General features: G+C 38.9%; 1 protein-coding gene across 1 annotated transcript in view; it reads right to left on the minus strand.

The window, feature by feature from the left end:
- Window positions 1-356: 356 nt before the first annotated feature.
- The window catches only part of ATP8B4 (ATPase phospholipid transporting 8B4 (putative)), a 254,787-nt gene continuing 231,341 nt past the window's right edge, over window positions 357-23,802 (minus strand). Inside the window, exons 24-28 of the mRNA XM_032417296.1 lie at window positions 19,533-19,616; window positions 16,553-16,798; window positions 7,579-7,717; window positions 4,343-4,473; window positions 357-2,671 (exon numbers count right to left, since the gene is read on the minus strand). Coding sequence (XP_032273187.1) covers window positions 2,390-2,671; window positions 4,343-4,473; window positions 7,579-7,717; window positions 16,553-16,798; window positions 19,533-19,616 — 882 coding nt within the window. The 3' untranslated portion in view covers window positions 357-2,389. The remainder of the gene's footprint in view (window positions 2,672-4,342; window positions 4,474-7,578; window positions 7,718-16,552; window positions 16,799-19,532; window positions 19,617-23,802) is intronic.

Here is a 23,802-nt window from a genome sequence, read left to right on the forward strand (position 1 = left end):
AGTTTTTTTTTTTTTCAAATAATCTGATAATATTTATGTAAAATTAAAATTTTATTCCCCAGTGCACCACCATCATCCCCCACCCCGCAGGCTCTTTATCTTCAGGTTCGAAGTAATCTCTGGCACTTGTAATTGAATGATCTCGTAATGGGTGTGGCAGCTTATTTGGACCTCATGGGGCCAAAGTAAACTGATCATGTGTTTCTCTCAAAATCATCCCACATTATCTTTTTTTAAACAGCCTTATTTAATTTGAACTGAACTTGCAAACTTGCAAACCTGGTCTCTCCCATTCCTCACACAGCGGTCCAATCAGTTCATTTGATTCTTGACTCTGATCCTAGGAATGATATGCATTTTCCTCAGGCATGTAAAGGAGAGGGAAAAAAAAAAAAATCAGTTGACCAATGTGACAAAAAATCTCCCCTGTGAGTTCCCAATAAAGAATACACACAACATCAAACACCAATAGCGCCAAAACATTTATTAAAGGTTTTCAAATCTTTCAAAAATGTTACAAAAAGCAAGCAAACACCGTGAAACTAATGACAAGTTTGACACTGAAAACTAGTATCTGGGTAAGTCCAGGCAGGCATGTGTGGAAAGGGAATACCTTAGTATTTACTATGATTAAAACACTGTATTAGGGTCTTTCACATATATCTCATTTGATCCCATTCAGAACAATTATCCCAGACTAGGAAAGTATGACCAAAAACCACCCCCCAAAACAAAACAAAAAACAAAAATACAAAGAAAAAAGGGATTGTGTCATCTATTAATATCATACTAGCCTATTATCCATCAAACTCACCCAAGGGCCGTCTGACTCTCTTGGGAAAGATAACTTTGAGTAATAATTCAACAGAGACCAGATTAGGTGCCTTGTCAAGTTGGAGGTTGACCTACAGAAAATCGATAAAGCATGATGATGTTTTATTTGCACTTTCTGATAGAGAAATTTACCTCCAGGGTGATAATTTTATTTCTTTGTAGGATGCTAACCAGTTTTAATGTCTTACTTTGCAATCTCATTTCATCAAGGTCTTTCCTACTAAATTCCCATTCTTCACATTCTTTTCAAATTGCTGTTATTCTGATGATGAGTTAAATGGAACTCCATTCATATGAGAATTATGGTTTCAATGATTTAAGAATTTGTGCTTTGATAATCCTCAAACAACCACATGAGGTAGGTAGTATATCCTCATTTACAGAGGAAGAAAGTGAGTCTCAGAGGAGGCACATTACCTGCCCAAGGTTATAGAGGTAAGAAGTAATAGAGCTGGAGTCTGAACACAAATCTGCCTGAATTCTTTTACAGGAACTAAACTGGTGATTCACATGTGGACTGGAAATCTGTACTGGAACATCTCCAGAAAACTAACTTTATCTACATATGTTTATGTTTGAATTATAAACATGACAGCTAAATATCAAAAGCAACTAACTATGAAAGACTTAAGCCTGAGTATTTAAATAGTAATTGAAGAGGTTGTTTAAACTTTTTAAAATTGGAAATATTGAGCGTATTTACCCATACACTATTTGGAATATTATCATTAAAGTGTGAAACCCCAATGCTATGCTGGTTTCATTAATGGTTCTGGATGATGCAGGGTAAGTTACTACTGAGGTTGTTATAAAAGTCATTGGAAAGTGTTTGGAATACTTAATAGAGAACCTCTCTTGGACATTTCATGAACATATCCCTGAGAGCTTTGTGAATACATTTGACCAAATTCCTAGCTTATCCCACTGTTAAGATGCTCCAACCTACTTTGTCTTTAGACCAGTAAAAAAAAAAAAATGAGGAACACCAACATGTTTTTCTATTCTTCAGGCCATGAAGGTGATGTGTTGTCCTGGGTAATAACACAGGTATGTAGATATCAAGACTAGAGAGTCACAAGCTGCTCTTAGTCTGAAAGCACCATAATATATGTTGTACATCTTAAAAATGTATCGTGGGAAAGGTTGATCTTACATGTGTTTATCTGTCAACAAGCATGCTTTTCACAGCTGGGATGTATACCTTCCGAATGCACTCTTTTATCCACTTGAAGATCCATTCAATGTATATGCAGATTTACAAGTTTTTGTCCATAAATAAGATTCTCAAGTTTAGGTCAGTTGGTATCTAGGTTGATGAAAACTTCTGCTTGTATTGTGAGGCCTTTGCCCAGCAAATCACAACTTAGACAGTGACCATCTGGCCTGGTTTCCCATACAGTGCACCCCTATTTCGTGGGCACTGGCAGCTGTCTGCCACAGATTTAAGTTAAGTGAGGCAATCTGTCCCACCCCAGCCCCTGATCCCAAATTTTGGAGCTGAATTTCAGCTTTAGCTGAAGTGAGAAGTCACTATGTGGTTCAAATTCATCTTGACTCACAGTTTCACTGTTTTATCCTGGCTAAAGCTGCTCACTGTGTCTGTGGTTTTCTTACAGAAATTTTCAATCCAGCTAGTGCTATTATACAGTGTCTTTTCCAGCCCTGATGTTAGGGGTGGATTTTTAGCTCGCATATTTTTTCCAGATGTGATAAGCTCTCCATAGCCCTCTTGGTGAGCAAAAGCATATCCAGATCTTCTTGAGCTTGACCTGCGAGTCTGAGGCCTTCGGCTACGTAAGGGCCTTGTCTTCTTTTGAGCCTTTTGCCTCTGACGGATCTGAAGAGGAAGGAGACAGAGTGAGGTGATGCCTCCAAATGACAGATTCCAGGCCCTGGGCCACTTTATGAAGAGAAAGCTCTTTCAGTAGAAACATCAACAATAACAAAATACTCACCTTCATTGTAAAAGGAAGCATTTCACACACACACACACAAAAAAAACCAAGAAATTTTCCACCCAAAAGATTACACTGGGCACTGGTCAGTTTTTATTACTACCAAGAGACTATTAAATAAGAAGTGTTAAGACAAGTTCCATTACTGTGTCCTTCTTATACATCCATCTTAAATGAATAGGAACATACTTTTGTACAGAAGGCTTTTCTAACATCCAAACACAGTCAGTATAACCATCTATAGTCCCATTTCCCCAAAATAGGCCTTTTCCCTCTCAAGGGAAATTCTCACGATCCAATCGTCGTTAGTAACTGAACCAAGAGAAAATTTAGAAAATGAGAGTCAGAAATTCCCAACTCTTGTGGTAGGTCAGTATATCATGAGATTTTGAGGGTTTTGATTTCCTTTGGATTTTTTTTTTTTTTTTTTTTTTTGCAGCCTTTTGAAGAACTCAACATCATTTGGGTGGGTTTCCAATATTTCTTTCATTTCCCTGTAAAGATGAGGAGTAAAATATCCAACGTTTGGTGTAAGCCACCTTGTTCTCTAATCTGGCTGATCTCTTAGATTCCAACTTTCATGTCAGGAGAAAGCCGTTAAAAGCAGAAGATCATGATCTGACTACATACTGAAAGAAATGAGCATCATCTTCTTTCCTTCAGCTCATCCATCATTTTCTGGGTTTACATCAGAATGAGCTCACGGAGCCAAAAGGAAAGGACAGATCTAACAGGGGAATCTATGAATCATTTCAGAAGGAATCTTCACATGCTTTGCCCTCCGAATGTGGAGGATATCCTGGTAAGGGAAGTTCTGCCTCAGTTCCTCTCAGTATCATTGGCCTGGTCACTCACCCCACCAGTGTTTGCCCCTTCTCATGATGCCACCACAAATGTGCATCTCCCCTTTCTTTCTCCTTTTTTCTATCTGGGTCCTGACATAACTTGACATTGTCTTGCTTCTACTACTCTTCTCATGAAATACTGGCTGTTAATCCCTTGGTTTAAGGATTTCTACAATCTGTTCTATTTTCCTTTCAACTTTATATTTTTCCATCCACTCATCATATTGCTGTTCCCTTTCTTAATCTGTTCAGAAGGTAGCATCTCCTTATGTTTCTGAATCTGCTACCATACTTCTACAAAAACTGAGTCCCTTCACCTCATACCTTGCTTGTCTCCCTTTTACTCTATCCTCTACTTGCCCGCATGTCAGTAACTTTCCTTATAGTTTGCTTTTGCCTTAGAATAGTTGTCCAAAATGCTGCCAGTTTCTTTTTTTAAAGTCAACTTTTAGAAATGCCCAACTTAACTTGTAATTCATGACTCCCCACCCACATTTAGTCTAGACATTTCTCTTCATTAACATTCACAAAGCTACTACATTCAGATCTGGGCAGTTCCATCTACTGGTATGTGATGATGTATACCTATGGGTGTTTCCAGTGGGAAGTTCATTAGCCCTTTCCCGGGCTTAAAAATCAGGCAGAGAAGGACATGATTCCAAGAGCCAAGAATCAGCCCTTCAAGTACTTATCAGCACTGCAACATACCTGGTCACTCAGGGTTGGGCATAAATCCATCTTCAAAAATCTGACTACCACCACAGGCACAACTGATGCCACTGTTGTTAAGAGAATAACAAGCCAGATGCACTTCTGGGTCAAAGAATGTCGTGCATTTCCTATTATTAAGGAAAAATATACATAATTATACAAAATATACTGAATTATTGAATAAATAGGCTCCTTGTCTATTCCCATAAGGTCTTTTTTGAAATGGTGAGGTTTGGGCTACCTAGGGAGAACCACTAGGTGTCTTCCACGGTATATAGTATATTCAGAGGTGATGAGAAGGCAAGAGGGGTATGATCACCACCCTTGGGAACTACTTCATGGCCCAATCACTTGGAGATAGCCAATCAGAGCCAAGTGCTCTCTCATCTAGACTCAGTCCAGCTTCACTAATGAGGTAGAATTCTCTCATGGAGCCTCAAGATCCCTTGACTACAAAGCAGCCATTATTTTTAAAAGGCACATTTGCTCTTACAGACTCTTGAATAAAACTGCCATATCAAAACTCTACAACATATGTCTGGGGTGCAGGTACAATCTCAATACCTTTGGTGACTGGAGAGCTTTACCTAATATAGGGCCAACCTTTACAATTCAGGCAGCAGCCTCAGAAAACCTGCCTCAAAGGGACTTGCTGATTTCTCTGATATTCACTGGGTTATGAAGAACTCAAGACTCCAAGGAGATCAGAGATGCTCTTGGGTTTGTGAAAAGAGCATTCCTCTCACTGGCAGGCTGCTAATGCAGCCATCCAACACACTAGTGCAATACTGTGGTGAACTCACTCCCAAGCCTGAAGCTGGTTTCCTTACTTTATACTCACACCTCATATACTGGAATGTTTGCTTAAACAAAACAATAATGGTCAGTTAAGCAGACAAATTCTACAGGAACATGTCAACCCTGTTTATATCACCAAAATAAACTTTTGTCCCTGTTGGTTGTCTAGGGATTTGCCACAATACCTCCAATTATCTACATCCCCTCTCCCAAAGCTAAAGTGTTAACACCATTTGAATGTGTTTTGGGTATGAGGGCTTGGCTACTGATTGGTATGTCTGTATTTTCTGGCTTTGGAGGATAGAATCTGCCCACCAAGAGCAGTAGATTACAGTTGCCTGGGCAGAAACAAACTTGATTCAATAAATTAAATGTCTCTTTGAGCTCCCTGAAGCTTAGCACCCCCAGGCATGGCTGGGAAAACAAGCTTCACTTTAAAACCACACTCCTGCTTGCTGCTGGCTACTAAGGAAAAATTTTTTTTTTCTTAAACCCCAATGTTGATCTAACTTTTGAGAATTCTCATTGGAGCTCAGTAATTAATTCCTGGAATGGCATGTGCTTAGCTGGAGAGAGTGGTCCCCACACAAACTACTTTCTCCAGTTGAGGCATTCCAGGCTCATTATGCGTGCTAAAATGCTCTTAGGACTAGAAATCTTCTCGTCAATGCACTGAACTTTCAGATTTGGCAACCAAAAGGAAAAAAAAAAAAAAAAGAAGAAGAAAGGAAGAAAATAAAAAGAAAAAATAAAGGAAAAAAAAAACCCTAGGGCGCCTGGGTGGCTCAGTTGGTTAAGCAACTGCCTTCGGCTCAGGTCATGATCCTGGAGTCCCGGGATCGAGTCCCGCATCGGGCTCCCTGCTCAGCAGGGAGTCTGCTTCTCCCTCTCCCGCTTCCCCCCTCTTGTGCTCTCTCTCTCTCAATAAAATAAATAAAATCTTTAAAAAAAAAACAAAACCCTAGAAATAGTTAAAGGTCTTTTGTAATATGCTTATTCTTATTCATAACCATCATGTTTCTACATAGTTGCATTCTTTTGGAAAACAAAATGTTAATATTACATATAAGTGAGAATGGTGCAATTTAAAGATTTCCATGTACATGCAAAGCAAGGCAAAAGATGGAGAACAACATTATTAAGTATATGTGTATTTAATTGGAATTATAATTTCAGGTGTCTTTGCATCAGTGGAAATGTATAACCCTACAGTTGCTCTTATTTTGCATTCTACATGAACCAGTTTCCTAAGAATTATTTTTCTGGATTTCTTAGACTGAATTCCTTAACTAGTGGATGCAAATCTCAGTCTCACCTGATTAAGTCTCACCTGATTAAGGTTGACACTGTGCATCTTTCTTTTCCGGTTTGTTGGGACAAACTGAGAAACATCACTGTTACCAACTCATCTCACACAGATTAGAGATTTCAAAACTTCTGAGAAAGTATATTAATAGCCTCATTGTGTAGTAAAGCTCAGTGGCCCTCTGGGAATCATTTTGAAATGTGGAACACAATGGTGGTACTGTCCATAGATAGACCAGATGTACGCTCTTTGTAGTATTACAGAATCTCAGGGTTTTAAGGTATTTTTGGAATTCCTGTGCTACCCTTCTGCTGTTCAAATCATTCTGCAGTGTTCCCAACCAGTAATCAAGACACATTTGCTTGAATCATCACCTTCATCATCTTCATCATCACCATCATCATGGTTACCACTTACTAAAAAAGTACAATGTACCAGGCTCCATGCTAAGCATTTCATATGCATTGTCTCATGTAACCCTCACATTTCCTATGAAAATAGAAACTATTAATATCTCCAGTTTATAATTTAAGACATCAAGGCATGAAAAGAAAAAGAAATCTGCCCAAGGTCACCCAGCATTTAAGTGGCAGAGCTGACACCTGAGCCCTGGCTGTCTAACTACAGAGGCTACTCTTTGTGCTTCTTATGGACTAATATCCAGCAATTCTTAGACTGCTCTAAATTATACATCATTTCTTTCCTATCTAAATGCAAGTAAGTTCTACAGGTGCACTTTGGCAGTGATAGTGGTGATAATGTGGGATAAAAGGAAGAACCTAAGATTTCTTTCTCTTCGCTCTATTATACATGTTTTTTACAGACCTTCAGGTAGCCCTGATATATGTGTTATGCCTCTTGTTTGCAAAGGGACAATCTATTACATCTGGGCTGTTGGGACCTTATAAGCAGCTATCACAGTGATTCTTCTATATCTGTCAGGGACAGCAGAAACTAATCTTTTGGAACTCTTCTCAAGCCTGAAAGCCTTCAGATGCCTGGCTCCCTCCATTCCTAGAGAAAAGATTATTAGTCATCCTTAGTCCCACCCGACACAGAAAATAAATTACAAAGACAAATAAATGACAGCATGACACTAGGCTCCCATAGATAATAGGACTCAACTTACCAACAAATGGAAACTGGTTTGGGAAGATGCCAAAGATGCCATTACTGTGCATTGTAAATAAAATGGAGAAATAAGTGGCAACGCTGCCCCAGATGAAGACATGATTAATGACAGTCCAGTAACTGGTATCCAAGGCTATCTGTAAATGAAGTCAAATGCAAAGGGGAGGTCTTTGAGAATTAAAAGAGTATCATTTTACTGAGTGATGTTTTCCCAGAACTGCTCTGTGAAGAGATGGTTGCACCTATCTAACAACCACAGGCACTCTTATTTTCTGCACAGCACTGGGAACTGACCTGACATTTCTGGTAGACAACTGACTTCAGAACTTATATCTGCAAGTCTTTATAGCTGCCAGGGCTGAATCAGAATCAGGAGATAAAATGTTAATCTTCTTTTATGTGAGAAATAAGAAAACAGAATGATTTCTAATTTCAAAGTTACTTTCCAAATTGCTCTTAAAGCATTTCTGTTGAAAAAAAAAAAATCTTCAGTAGTGAGCCACTGCAACATTTTATAATCTGTACATAAGTTTTCACACGACTATTTTACATAGGCATACTCTGTTTTACATCAATATTCTAACTCATTTTGCTGATGCTTTTTCTTAAATTATTTAATTAATAACAAAGAAAATCCTTAATCCTCTTTTGTCATAAAATTCAGAAGTGAGGATTCATGGTGACCTGGGAGCATGTTCACAAGCTCTTCTCTCTTCCAATAACTTGTTGTGGCAACACAGCTAAAAAGCGCCTGCTATCAGGGAAGCAAGGATACCACTGGCAAATATGAACCCTGAGTTTTCAGAGAAAAACAAGTAGGTTCTGGCAACATTATTTGCATCTCTGAGACCCCAAGTGGTCCAAGTGAAGGTTTGCATTTCTAGCAGAGTCTGCTTCAAGACCACAGATTTCTCACCTGTCTGAGGGGGTCCTACTTACACAGTAAATAGACCCTTCTCTGCATATGGAGACACACTTCCTCTTCCCACTTGAAGTTTACTGTTTTTTAAAATCTTGCCCCACTGAAAACATTTTGGCAGTCTTGAATATAAACTGCAGGGGTTATAACAGGACAGCTTTTTTCTCTCAAGAGCACTGAGAACAGAGAGCCCTGCCATTCATCCTCAGCAAAGAGATGCTAGTGTTCCAGCTCATTTGGCTGCCAAGACATTAGGCCAAAATCTTCAATGGTACCTTCCCACCTGTCAATTCATCACCATCAAGAGACACCAATAGCCTGACCTGCGTGGGTATGAGTAGAAAAATCACAACCAATTAAAGAGGACTCAACTGAAAAAAGAGAGAGAAAAAGGAAAAAAAAAAAAAAAAGAACAGGTGGCTCCTATTGAGGCAGAACTAATGGAAAAGACAGACAAGCACAATAACCAAAAAAAATGTAATGAGAATTCTTAACGGGATGAAATTAGATCACAGAAAAAAAAATTCTGGAAGAAAAAAACATTATTTCTGAATTTAAAAATTCAATAGAGAAACCAAATAGGAATAGTCACTGATGAGAACTGAATTAATATTCTGGAAAAAACAAATGGAAATAATATCTCACAACACAGAGCAAAAAACTTGAAGAAATGGAAACCATGTGCAAAAAGATATGAGACATGGATGGCAAATCCATAGATTACAGATCCATGGGCCCAACATACAAATAATGGCATCTTAGAGAAAAAGAAAGAAGTAACAATCAAAGAAATGACAGAAGAAAACTGCTCTGCTATTGTGAACAAATAGCAAGATTTTCAGATTGAGAGGGCACTCTAAACTCCTAGGAAAATTAAAGAAGTTCAATTCTAGTGACATTTGTGAAGCCCCAAGACAAAGAACACAGACTTCCAGATAGAGAATATATTACTTAGGAAGGAAAGAGAATCAAGCTAATATCAAACTGCTACACTAAAACTGGGTATAGTGGAACAACATTTACAAAGTACGTAAAGTAAAAGTCTCTGACTCAAGAATCTCATGCCCATCCAATGTATCATTTAAGTGTAAAGAAAAAAAAAAAAAAGCTTTGAGCTCAAAAGTATAACATCTATGTCCCCTTCTGAAGAAATTACTCAAGGAAATTGCTGCAAATAAAAATTCAATTAGGACAAAGACTTCAAAAGAGTGGAAGAAAAGAACATAAAAATGGTGGTGAGCAATGATTCTTATAATGTATAGTTGGCTCTAAATGAGTAATAATGTGAAGATGAGCTATAGTATTAACTTAGAAAAAATCTGCAATGGTCAAAACATATGTTAAAGGAGCATTTAATAACACAATGAAACTACAATTCTAGATTACTTACAAGAGGGGAGTAGGAGCAGGGAGGGAGTAGGAGCAGGGAGGGAGAAATAAGTATATACATTTCCAAAACTATTTAATTTGGAAGTGGACAAGGGAAGGTGTGAACAAGATAGTGAAACAATTGGCGAAGGATATAGTTATTATTTAATTTTGGTATATCAATATGGAAATAGAGATTTAAATGACTATGAAAATGGGAGAAATCACTAGTAAAATGGGAATATAATAGTAAAACTTATAAATTATGACAAATAAGATATTTAAAAATCATGTTGCCTCCGAGTATGAAAAGGAAAAAATGGAAATAAAGAATTTAAAGTAATCATAAAGTAACATGAAAGGAGCAAGATAAAATATATAAGTTACTACAATAAAAATGAGTAGTTTAACTCCCTTATCAAAGGAGAAAACCCAAAAGAATAAGAAAGCAATGAAAATGAAAAGATGGGCCTGGATTATATATCAGGTATATGCAGGCTCAGAAAAGCAACAGAAGTAAAACTAATGTAAAAAAATGAAATTTAATTAAGAACATTTTATCATAAAAAAGGTAAAAGCTATAAAGAACAAATAACAATCAAGAACCATTACATTGCAAATAACATAGCCTCAAATTATATAAGGTAAAATCTCCTTGAAGTACAAGAACTTGAAAAGAATCGTAATCACAAGGAAAAATTTTAAGACACTCCTCTCAATATCTGACAAGCATGGTGGTTCTCTGGAAATCTGTGGCTGACCTGGCATCCAGACCCCAGTGTGATCATAGCCAAGCTGTTAAGAGGTAGTAATCATGTTTTCACTATAACAATGCAGCCATATGGCTGGGTGTTGCTCCCAGAGGTGCTATGCTTGGCTGTGGTCCTCCCTGGTTCATTTGCCCTCCTGAAGATTCTGGAGCTACCTAATAGTTTTTAATAAATCTTTTGTCTGCAACTATAATCCTTTTTGGAAAGTAATATAGCAATATTAATGAAACTTAAAATGCACATACTCTCTGACCTAGCAACGAAAAGAACAAAATACCATTCTTCATCCATCATCTCGTAAAAGTTGGTTCTCATTCCAGAAATTTCATTTCTAGGAATTTATCTGTCCGTACATAAAATTTATATACTAGTATATGCATTGTAGCATTGTTTCAATAACAGCAACAACAAAAGAAACACCCTGAATGTCTATCAATAGAGGGCTGATGAATAAATTATTATATATCCATATTGTGAAATTCTGTGCAGCTCTTAAAAAGAGTAAGATAGATCTGACTGTGTTGGTTTGGAAAGCTGTTCAGAGTATCTTGTTAAGTAAGAAAAGCATATTACAGAATAATATGCTAGCTTTGCTGCCTTTTTCTTGAATACATATGTGTGTGTCCCAAAGCAAAGAAAAAATATGGAAGGAGTTAAGCTATGGTAATCATAACAGTAGTTAACCAGGGGAATATGGGGAAGAAAAAGAAGTGGTTCATTTTATTTTAAACACTTCTATAGTGTTTGAAATGTTAAAAGAAGCATTATATAATTCAAATAACCAAAAAAAAAAACAAACCTGATATTAAAAAAAAAAAAATAGAGACTGCTAAAGTTTGGCCTATAGCATCAGCAGGACACATTAAGATTTATAACTGTAATTATAGACCATGGAAATTTCATGGGGGTTCTTACCCCAATGACAAGTCAAGCTTAGACAGCGAGGAAAGGATATTAATGCCGCTGTCAAAGTGAGCTTATTCACAAAACTCCTGAAACTTATTATTCTATATATTAAAGACAGAAGTTTCTGATTGAAGCCAAAATTGTGGAGTTTTCATGGCTATAAACATTATGAGCTCAGGTCTGAGAATTCTATGGTAAAGCAGACATTTTCAGGGCTTCTGAGAAATAAAAATAAGTGGAAGACTAAACGACAGTAACTGGGAATCTACATTGCTCAAGTTGAAGTTTTCATGTTGAAAGAGGACCTGTGTGTTTATCATCTATTAACGGTCTCTCTCCCACTTTACTCAAGGGTGGTACTGGTGTCCTAGGTATCCCCTTGTGGAAGACAGAGGTGGACCACGATTTCTCTGTAGCATCCCACTTCTCCCTATAAAGAAAGGAGGTCCACATGGACTTGGAGTTGGGGACCTGAGATCAGATCTGTGTTCAAATGCTGGCCTGCCACTTTCTGTGTGATTTGAACTCTAACAAGTCTATTTTCTTATCTATAGTAATAGTATTTATGTTTCAGAGGACTGGGAAGAGGATTAAATGAGAGAATGGGATTATCTGAGAAATAATTCATTTGCATAGTGAATGTTCAATTAATGGGAGCCGTTGTTGCTCTGAAAATCAGAAGCCCTGACAAAGGCAAGTGGGCCAAGTTTGCTTTCAGTAACTCCAAACTCTCCTCTTTATTCTTCCAGAGATTCTCTTTTCTCCAAACCCCAGTGCTTCTGCTTTAGGACTGCTTGCTTTTCTTTCTTTTCTTTCTCTTCCTTCCTTCCTCCCTCCCCCCTCCTCCTCCTCTTCCTTCTTCTATACAGACAAGGAAGTATCTGATATCTTCCTTTATGTTCAGTCTAATCTTTGTTCTCATATATCCTGAAAATTTGCATTTTAACCGGCCTTACTGTAGAATAAAAGACTTTGCCCCAGACAGCACTGGAGTCAGAGAGGTCTGGGTTCCAACCCTGGATCTGGGACTCACTTTGTGACCTCAGGCAAGTCACTTAACCTCTCTGAGCTTCATCTGTAAAAGGGGACAATAATACCTACTGAACAGTGGCACTGAGAGGATTAAGCCTAATTCATGTTACCACTCATAGTAGTGATGATGACACAGGTTTCTGAAGGCTTCCACCAAGGAAAGGCCTGCTTTGGTAAGGGATAAGATGGGCATGTGACTAAAACAGGAGGGACAGCTGGGTACCTCAACTGAATTCTTCTCACTTCCTTTGCTCAACTCTCATCTCTCTCTTCATATCTTTCTGCCCTTACATCCAGTCAACAAAAACTGGTTTGTGTCTGACACTTCAGTTTAAGTTGGAGTACAGCAGTAAACAAAGCATGCCTTGGGAACTGGTGTCCATTCTCACTCACACCTCCTCTGCTTCCAGACCTCCATCTCCAGCCTGGATCTCTCCTACCTTGTTCTCTTGCCAAAATGTCCTCAATCTCCTGGCTGTTTCAGGACCCTCCAGCACTCAGAATTAGTGGTCGAGGGTATGGGTGAGGGCAGAGAGAAATCAGGTGGAGTAGAAATCTATGGGACAGGAGTATGTGGGTAAGATCTAGAGGACATCAGCTTGTACATGGCAAGAAGGGCACAGCCACCACGTGGCAAGACCCAGCCCCTCATCTGTACAGCTCTGTGTGTGCATTACTGCCTCCCAAGTGTGCCTAACTACCCTGTAGCCCAGTAATAATTGTGTTGTAGGAAATGCTCGCCCCATGTTTTTCATGGAACACTCACAAATGCCTTTATTAAAAATCACTGATTCAGAAAATAAGACTACTGGATCCTACTCCTAAACTTGCAATGCAGTCACTGTGTGGTCTTGGGCAAATCTTGGGCCCCAGTTTGATATATCAACTTTAAATTATACTGTTATGGTTTTAACATATGACAGCCAATTCTTTGAAATTCTGCTAAGAAATGGAGCTTAATTCTCCCCTTGAAGGGACTGGGCTGGATTTAGTGACTTACTTCTAATGAATAGAGTATGAAAAGGGAAACATAGTTTACAATGGAGAAACCTGAAAAACATCATCTTAACAAGTAACTAAGGTCACCGTCACCAGTAATAAGTCATGCTGATATCACACACTCCCTGACAGGATGTGACAAGAAGGTATATCACCTTTTTGTGATTCTTCCCCCAAATCCCCAATCTCAGTCTATTCCTAAGAAAACATCAGACAAATCCAGAAACATTCTACAAAATACCTGACCACTGTTATTCAAAAGTGTCAAATCCATGAAAGACAAGGAAAGACTATAGAAAGCTGACTGCAGGAGACTAAGGAGACATTACAAGCATATGCAATGTAGGATCCCTGGAACTGAAAAAGGTAATGGAAAAACTGAGGAAATCTGAAACAAGTCTGTAGTTCAGTTAATAGTATTGTAACAATGCTAATTTCATAGTGTTGACAATTGCACAGCGGTTATATAAGATGGTAATGCTAATGCTACGGAAAAGCTAGTTGGGCAGAACCATGGTTGCCCTTGAGGAGATAGAAGGCAGAGAAAGGATCTTGGTGAGACACATGGCCAATTAGGCCTGAATCAAATAGACCCAGATAGGCCCACCCATAACATCTCAAATGGGGGACCAATGGTTACTTTGGGTCCTAAGGAAGAATCCCCTCTGAGGAAGTACGGGTATCATTCTTATAAAACCATGATATCAAAGGTAAGAAATTTTGAATGGTTTATTTTGAAAAATCCAAAAGACAGAATGTAAAATTCTGTCTTTTTTTTGTGAATAAACAATGTTTTTAAAATAAAACTGTTTCTGTGGTCTCTCAATTTGTGAAAAAGGAGAAACATAACTATGACATCCAACAAGAACTGTGTACTTTATGGGGAAAAGAGCTTCTAAATCTAAAATCAATATAAAAACACAGGACTGGCCTTGCTATGATAGCATATAAGAAAACAAATTATGGACAAGGAAAAAGATATATCTATCTATCTATCTATCTATCTATCTATCTATCTATATATATATATATATAATCTCAACAAGCTTTTTTTTAATTAAAAAAATAACGTTAACCAAAAATTGTAGAATTGATTATGAAAAATAGTTTCACTAAACATGCAATGCCTCTCATAACTTTTCCAGGTAATTTTTTTATCCTTACTTATATAGCAGATGATGTTAATGACAGTTTGAAGAATATTTCCCATTTGCTTTTTACTTTAGATATTGGCTTTTTATCTCAGTTACTGCCTTTCAAATGATCCCTTGGAGTACCAGTTAACAAGCCTGACCTGGTGAATAAGCTGTTACCACTAAAGAGATGTCCCACAACTGTCCTCCCCATCAGGAGGAGAATCCAGAGAACTGGAAACATGCCCTCATGGCAAGGAGTAGATCACCTAATTCTCTCGGCTAGAAATATAACAGTATACCCAGAGTCTGCTCAGTGATCAAAAGGCAACAAAACAAAACAGGTTGGAGTGTCCAGTATAACGGCAAGAACTATAAGAAAAGATGGAACAACAGCTTTTTATAAGGTGATACACACCTTGTCCCAGTAATAGACTATCATAATGAACGTCTTAGCTATGCAAGATGCTTCCAAGTCACTCCATTAGTTCCCTCTCTGCCACAGAATTGAACCTAGGGGAACTAGACATGGAAGGTTTGCAAAGCAACAGCATGCTTTATTTAGTTGTAAGAGAGACAAACAGAACTTTTTTTTTTTTAATCTTTTTTTAACGATTATTTATTTTTTTTGAGAGAGAGAGAGAGAGTACAAGCAGGTGGAATAGCAGGCAGAGGGAGAGGGAGAAGCAGGCTCCCTGCAGAGTAAGGAGCCTGATACGGGACTCAATCCCAGGACCCTGGGATCATGACCTGAACCGAAGGCAGTTGCTTAACCAACTGAGCCCCCCAGGCACCCCAAACAGAACTTTCTGAGTGGAGAAATCTAGTTCTGTTTTTGGATGCTACCTGTCTGATTCTGAATTATGAACTCCCAAGATGTCAAGTGTTAGATGACTTTGGTATAGATTTCATAATACTCACTTAGATGGACCAAGGAATGGAAGAAATGTCCTTTAAAAGCAATATGTTTACATTTGGTTCATTTACCATAATGTTTATTTTTGAGTCACGAAGAGAAAGTCTGGGATTTAATGAGATTCTTTGTTGGAAATGAGCAGCTAATATTTGTAAAAAAGATTGTTTATAGGATAGAAAAAGGACTGACCAAAGGCAATTTAAACCCTAAAAATCAAGTCCTTGACTGATATCTGCTCCTTGAAAAAAAAAAGAAAACAAAAGAAAAAACAGGTCACACTGCCTACTGTATCTATCCAGAGGTACAAATTTTAATGAATAGGAAAGCTTTTGTGAACTCTAACTCGATATCGAATGGTTTTGTCTACCATTTGCATTAAAAAGGAAATAGAAACACTCAAGAAGCCCACTGAGGTCAGTGGATCATCAAAAATCATCCCTATCACAAAAGCTTCTCTGAATTTAAGGTTCAGATATGCCAAAATATAACACTGAACCTCTTGAATAATTTCACAGATATGTATTACCAAATAAATTTTAAATCTCACTTTAAAGCCTGGAAGTTATTAAGTGATAGAAATCATGGGAAAGTTTCTCTCTGCTATTGTTGGAAAACTTTTCTTTTCCAAACCCAAAAAGAAGCAGTAGTATAATCATTTCTCTTTACATACTACACTCAACCCCAAGAAGTAATTAATTGTGAGGTTTCTACTAACACAGAGGTTATAGACACTGAATGCAAATCTCCCACATCTGGTCATTTACATTAAAGCTTTCTGTTTTCATCTCAAAATGTGTAGTTAAAAAGAAACCTCCAAGATTCCTTTAGGGTTATTATTATTATTTTTTTGCCCCAACAAGTAGACAAAATCAGTCAACAATGAAAACAAATTTTAAAAGTTGTAAAGCCATCTTCAGCATGAGGATTACCTGCACACTGACCACAATGACCAAAGATGTAGCCATGGTAACTGCAAAAGACTGGTAGTCGGCTATGTGCTGCCCATCTTCTCCAGCCACATTATAAAAGGCTCCATAGGGGATGAAGAAAAGGGCCAGTGAGGTGTAGATGCCATGTGCCATGCAGATGAAAAATTTACGCTTGTTAAACAGTAGGTTCAGCTGTCCAGGTTCGTAGAGCTGGGGATAGTCCATGCTGTTCTGGTCACTCACATCCTGTCAACAAAGTTACTTTAGTGGAAGAGGCTTGAGGAGAAGTTGGAAAGGCCCTGAATTCCCCATCTCGGGAAATAGCAAGTACATGTCTAAGCATACCCTATAAACACTATTCATTAGCTTGTTTTCATTCCCATGATAACTGAGATAATCAAATGATCCCAATTTTATTGAAGAGGAACTTGAGTCTCCAAGAGACTCATGAGAGATTATATAGCTCTTATAACAGAACCAGAATTTGCACCCAGATCCTTGGCTTCAGAATGAAGTTTCTTTCCTCTACTCTCCTGAGGCTGCACTCATGCTCCCAGAATTCTAGTACATCACATGCAGCCAATGGGGCCCAGGGATTAATTGCTAAGGCTGTGAGGGTAGCGGCCAGCAGATGGCAGCAGAGAGCTCCAGAGTAGGACTTGGCCAATCTGAGTTCCTAACTGTGAGAGGAGAGTAGGAGAAGGGGAACAGGGAAAGGAGGAAATTGCAAGCGGGATTCCAGTGGGAAGGAAGCTGAGCCTGAAGAGCTGAGTGTTCTACCCAGTGAGAATTCTGATACCAACTGTCCGAGACAAAAAATTTAAACAGAATGAGAAGGTATGTTTGGCCCCAACAGGGTCCTGGGAGAAACTAAAACAGTGCTTCTCAAACTTAATGTGCACACAAATCACTTGGAGAGCAAATGACAATTCAAAAGGTTGGGGGTTAGGGCCTGAAACTCAGCATTTCCAACCAGATCCAAAGTAATGCTGATGACCACACTGTGAGCACCAAAGCCAAATGCCCAAACCAAAAAGGAGGCAAGGCCTGACCACTGAGAACATCAGAGGACCAGGAATAGAGGAGAAGCAGCCAAAAAAGGAGCAACACAGGCATGAGCTCTAGGGACAGACCAAGTTCCACTCCCTGCTTGTGGGATGGCCTTGGTCTTGTTGAATATGGTCCCATGAAGTACACTGACATAGTCTCTTTAGGAAGTCCCATTTTGAAATGCTGCTGGTGCTTCCTTCTCCAGTCAATGGCTGGTGAAACTGCATGCACAGGCTTTGAAACCAGACAACCCTGAGTTCAAACCCCAGTTCCACTGCTTAGTAGGTGTATGGTCTTAAACCTGTTACATAACCTGTCTGAACCTCAGTTTCCTTATCTCCAGACAGGCAGGCAACAGCCCCTCCATCACAGGACCACGGTCATGATTAAGTTCATGTATTCAGCAGAGTTCTTGCCACACCGTAAGTAACAAATAACAGATGCTTCTATAAATAATAATACATAAAATAACGATGACAGTAAATAATAATAATAGTAATAGCAGAGCAATCTCTGAGTCAGGTGGCCTGGTATTAGGCTGAGTTCTGTCACACACTGGCTGTCTGGCTAGGGCGATGATTTGAGCCTTGGTTTCCTCCTTATAAAATGAGTGGATCCAGTCATGGAGGCCTTGCAGCATCACACTCCATGCCTGTGATCAGTTTAGGGGCCAAAGTTGACAAAGTGGAAAAGGACAGGGGCAGACACTCAACTTGATGGCAATAAGGGGCCTTATTATATTTTTTTCGAATTGCACAATAACTATCTTTTCCCAGAAACTGCTTTATTTTTATTATTTTATTCCACATTCTGGGCAGCTACAAAGCACCAAGAAAAGAAACACTTATAAACATGGGTACTTGGAAATGAATGTGCTTAATCTTCTACATCTAAGGTCTTCAGGAGTTCATTACTTTTTTATAGAATTCCACAAAATATGTCGTTCACAAACTGCCCTTTTTACACACAAGAAGTGAGACAACTAACTAACAAAGGCACAGAATGGGAGAGTGGAATGAGCTCATAATGTGAAGATTTATATTTTGCAATAGACAGCTAACTTTGGGCCAGAAAAATGAGGCCCAGCAAACAGGTCTAACAACAGCCTGGAGAAAATCTGGTCTCCTCAAATATACTTCCAAAAAAATTTTTTTTTTAATAATACACTCTAATTGTGCCATGGAAACTCCTCTAGCTAGCCTTCCACTTCCTCTTAAGCAGCCAGATTTCTTCCCCCTTCCAGGAAGTACCTTCCAAGGCAATAAGTGTGCCAAGGATCCACCATTTTTGTCACTGATTCCCTCCCTTCTATCTTCCCAAGCATGTTGAGCTAGACAAAAAACTGTGCCCCTTCTCTCCATGGCCATTGGGCTTCATGTCTTCCTCTCCCATTGGCAGGGTACTCTACTGGCCTTTAGTTCCTGTTCTGGGCTGCGCTGGCCAAGGAAATCTCACCACAAATGCTGGCCCTCTGCCTTCCAACAACGAGTTCCATCATTTTCTATCTATCACTGCATGGTTCTCTGTATTCAGGGGCTAATGCAGCATTTCCCAGTGTGTGACAAGGCACTAGTTCTGAGGCATATTAATAGGTGCTATATGAAAAATAAATAAATGGAAGTATAGTCATATAAGCCTGGGAAATGCTGGACTAAAATGAAATTAGAGACCATTTCATGTAGGACATCTCAGAGGCTTTAGGGAAATAATGTGGGGTGTAAATCTCAAAGAGGAGCATAGCTAAACTTTGATCAGAGAACTGTTTGGTGGGGGGAGGATCTGGAAGGGTTTTAGATCCATGCAATACCTATTAAAACAACTGAACTTCTAGGACTCTTTCCATGACTTGTGTTTTCTACTTAGAAGCTAAAAGCAACTAAAAAGCATCAACAGAGCAAAATAAGTTATAAAGACAGAGAAAAATACATACCTGGTCAAAAATGCCCATGGCTAAAACAGGCAGTGATGTGTAGACAATGTTAAAAAGGGTAATAAACCACTGGTCATAAACAGTCTGAAAAGAAATAATATACCAGTGAGAAACACCATCCACAGAAGAATATTCCTTTTTAGGTTTTGGGGTTTAATAGCTTGATTTCCTGAGATAGATGAGAGTTTGATATTAGAGACAGACATGAGTTCTCCCCCAGGCTCTGTCTCTTGTCAGCCCTGCTCCCTCAGTGGCATACTAGATCCCTCTAAACTTCAACTTCTTCGTCTCTAAAATAAAGCCATGTTCTCCTTGCACAGTTGCAGTGGGATGAAAGGAGACCACATTTGCAGAACACCCAACACAACGCTAGACACATAGAAGGCCTGAAACCCCATAGTGGGCTATTTCATTCTTCAGGTTTTCAATGGCTTGTATAGTAAATCCAGTTATATGATCTAAGTGATAAGCAAAGGCTCCACTAAGATCTTCAGAGGGAGATGGGGAAATGAGCTTGTCGGCCCAACCCTGTGTTCAAATGGAGAGTTTCTTCTTGGCAATGGCTTAAAGCAAATGGAGCTAGCAGCTCAATATACTGGGTATAAACAAGTTAGACAATTAAAATATCCTCTAACACTTACATAGAGTACTTCCTTGCATGAGCCTCACTAAAAGTCAATGAGACATGTGAAACAGTTGTTATATCCCCAGTCTGTTGATAAGTACATAGAGATGTAGAACAAAATATAATAAATATTATAGAGCTTATCACATGCAAAGGCAAAAACTAAAACCTAAGTCTCCAGCTCCTAACCAATGTCTGTTCTACCACCCTATCATCCATTCATCCATCCATTCATTCAACATTTGTCAAAAATCCATGATGTGCTAAGTACTAGGTTTTAGGCAATGGTAATTCAACATGCTATGATCAGATACAAATTCTTCATAAAATTTGCATTCTGATGGTGGCAAAAAACAGGCAATAAATAAGATATATATATATATTATGAGTAAGTGAATAGATAATAAATACTAGGGAGGAAAGATAGGAAATGTGAGAGGGTTGTAATTTTAATATGGTTGACTGGAGAAAATCTCGCTAAGAAGTGATATTTGGAAAAGATCTAAAGGAAATAAGGGATCAAATTATCAAATTATGCAGGTTTCTGGGACAGAAGCATTCCATACTGCAAGTAGATCCCATGTGAAAACGCTGAGGAAAGATAGCATCTGTTCAGAGGACAGCAAGGCAGCCCAACCGGCTAGAGAAGAATGACCTATAGGAAGAATAATGGATGTCAAAGGAATAAGGAGTTAGATCCTATATAGGTAACCATGGCTTATTCCCTAAGTGAGATGAGAAGACACTAGAGAATTCTGAGCAAAGGAACAACCTGATCTGATTTATATTTTAGCAGAATCACTCTGGATTCTTGTGCTGAGAACAGACTGAAGAGGGGCCATGGTGGAAGCTGAGAAACCAATTAGGAGGCTAACACAGTGGCCAGATGGAAGAGGGAGGTGGCTGGGTCAGGTGACCAGTGGGCAGATGTGCTGAATTCTGAATATATTCTGAAGTACATGTTCTTCTTAGGGAAGTTCTGAAAGCAATGAGGAATCTTAAATGCAAATGTTGCAAACAGAGAAGTTAAGGTAGGTTCTATATAGTTATATAAATAAGGCAATCCATTAAATTATGTCCTGTGCATGTAGGTTATATCAAAGAGAAAATATTTTGGTGTCTTTAGTGCTAAATCTGGATTTGGATTACCCTGTCTTCATGTCATTGTTTATTCTTGAAATGGGTGTATATTTGTTCAAGGAAAGGGGAAATGAAGGCCAGTTTTCTAAGACCAAATCTCAACCTGGACTGTTCTGTTGAAGTTCCACAGGTGGCTTTATTCAACACTGAATAAACCAGGCACTGTGAAATATACTGATTATTGTATTCTGAGCAAGGTTAGCCCTATGGGAAGAAGTAAGGAAGAAAGGACATTCCTGCTGTCAATCATCTTGGGGGGGGGTGGAGTTCAAACTTAGGGCAGGAAAAAAATGAGAACGGAAAAGGGAAAAGGAGGAGTGGGGTAGATGAGAGAGGGAAAGAAATTGTTTTCCTCTTTTGTGTGTCTCAGAATCGAGGCCTGGAATCTATGTAGGAAAGATCTGTTCAGCATCATTCTCTTTGAGGGTAGGTCAAAGCTAAGCAGAAAAGTTGAATTCTACCACCAATAAAGAGCCGAGCTAGGATTTAGACAAGGCAGCATCATTAGGGACTATACTACCAAGAGGAGTAGGCTTATGACTCAAAATAACCACTTCTAATAACCAGTTTTGAAGTTCTCTAATTGATAATAATTCCCTTTTATAATTCTTTGAATCCTATTAAACTGTATTCTTTGCATTCATTTGAACTCTGCTGTAAGGGTTTGAAAAGGCATCCTACATCCTCTGATATGCTAGGTATTCAACAACTGGCTCTCAAAAAAAAAAAAAAAAGTCCCTGTATGTAGCATTTGCCAATTTCCATGGTGTAAATATTTCTCCCATGGCTGTTTATGCAGTGATATCACTAAATGTGGAGTTGAGATGTGCCATAGTACACCATTACATAGTATTTCCACCATATATATATATATATATATATCTCCAATAGATAATAAATAATCTCAAGTGCATAAATAGTAAAACATGGTAAAATAATTAGGAAGTGATGTGTTTTGAGCATTTATAAACTTTATTTCTAATGTAATTTAAATTGTAAGTTGATATAATTCAATTTTTAATAGTGGTTGTGTTTAAACACTAGCTCACAGTATTTCTCAAAATTAAACAATCAGCTCTTATGAACCAATGTGGCCCAGCTCTTGCATACCACAGCTTATGTCCACGCTTGATGCAAAGTAATACAAAACAGCCACAGCCACCTGAAGGATCACAGACTTAATGTGGCAAGAGAGAACCTGCAGAAGGGCACAGTAGTATCCCAGAGTGTCAGGCAACCATGAAAAGAGACTGGAAGAGCCTGTCAGCATTCCTTGGGAACCCCCAGGGTACTTTAGCAGAGGTATCTGAAACAAGCCTGGACTTATGGTATTCATATAGCATAGGGCCATGTACCATACCATTGATTCATACCAACTGTCCACTGAAGATAATGAAAAAAGTTGAGAAAAAACAAAGCACAGCACTGCACATCTTCATCAAAGCATCAATGAACTAACAATACAGCGGAATATTGCCTGTTAAGATCAGGGAGAGAATTAGAATGTAAGAACTACTTCAAGGCCTAGGATAATGTTATCTTTCTCCACAGACTGTTTACTTCCTTCCACCAGCTGCTGAGGATGGGTTGAAGGCCTGAGGTTTCGGAGGCCAGCCAGCTCTCCTGCCATAGTGCAGTCTGTGACCCTACTGCCGGGAGGCTTCCCTTGGCTCTCAGCCCAGAGTGGAATGTTCCATCAGGATCTCTACCCTTGATGGGCATTGCAACTTGTCCCTCTAGTCCTAGGAAACAGCCAAAAGCAGATGATCACAGCCTTCTCCGTCGCCTCCTATAGACCATCAGCAGTCCCAGGGCCTGTGGCTCAGAGCAGTACAAACCTCCAGGCTCCCAGCCCAGAGCGGGAATGGTAACATTGTCCCAGACGCCAACTCCTGTCTACCCTAAGAGTACACCAAAACTGCAGCTTGGACTCTCTTGTCTTTGGACAAGCAAGGGTTCCACATCTCGATATACATTCAGAATATCCGCCTTTGTGCACCAGGAGACATAAGAAAATGCTCATAGCAGCTCTGGTTGTAATAGTCCCAAACCAGAAACAACCCAAACATCCATCAGGAGTGGAATGGAGAAAGACACTGTAGTATATTGATATAATAGAATACTATAGAATAATGAAAAGCAAGGAACTAAAAAACCATGAGTGAATTTAAAAAAAATGTATGAGGCACTTCTCCAAAGAAGGCATACAAATGGCTAACAGACACATGAAAAAATGTTCATCATCATTAGCCATCAGGGAAATCAAATCAAAACCACACTGAGATACCACCTTACACCAGTTAGAATGGCAAAAATTGACAAGGCAAGAAACAACAAATGTTGGAGAGGTTGTGGAGAAAGGGGAACCCTCTTACACTGTTGGTGGGAATGCAAATTGGTACAGCCACTTTGCAAAACAGTGTGGAGGTGCCTCAGAAAATTAAAAATAGAGCTACCCTATGACCCAGCAATTGCACTACTGGGTGTTTACCCCAAAGACACAGA

The sequence above is a fragment of the Phoca vitulina genome, unplaced genomic scaffold (assembly GCF_004348235.1).
Source record: "Phoca vitulina isolate PV1807 unplaced genomic scaffold, GSC_HSeal_1.0 scaffold20, whole genome shotgun sequence".
Lineage (NCBI taxonomy): Eukaryota > Metazoa > Chordata > Mammalia > Carnivora > Phocidae > Phoca > Phoca vitulina.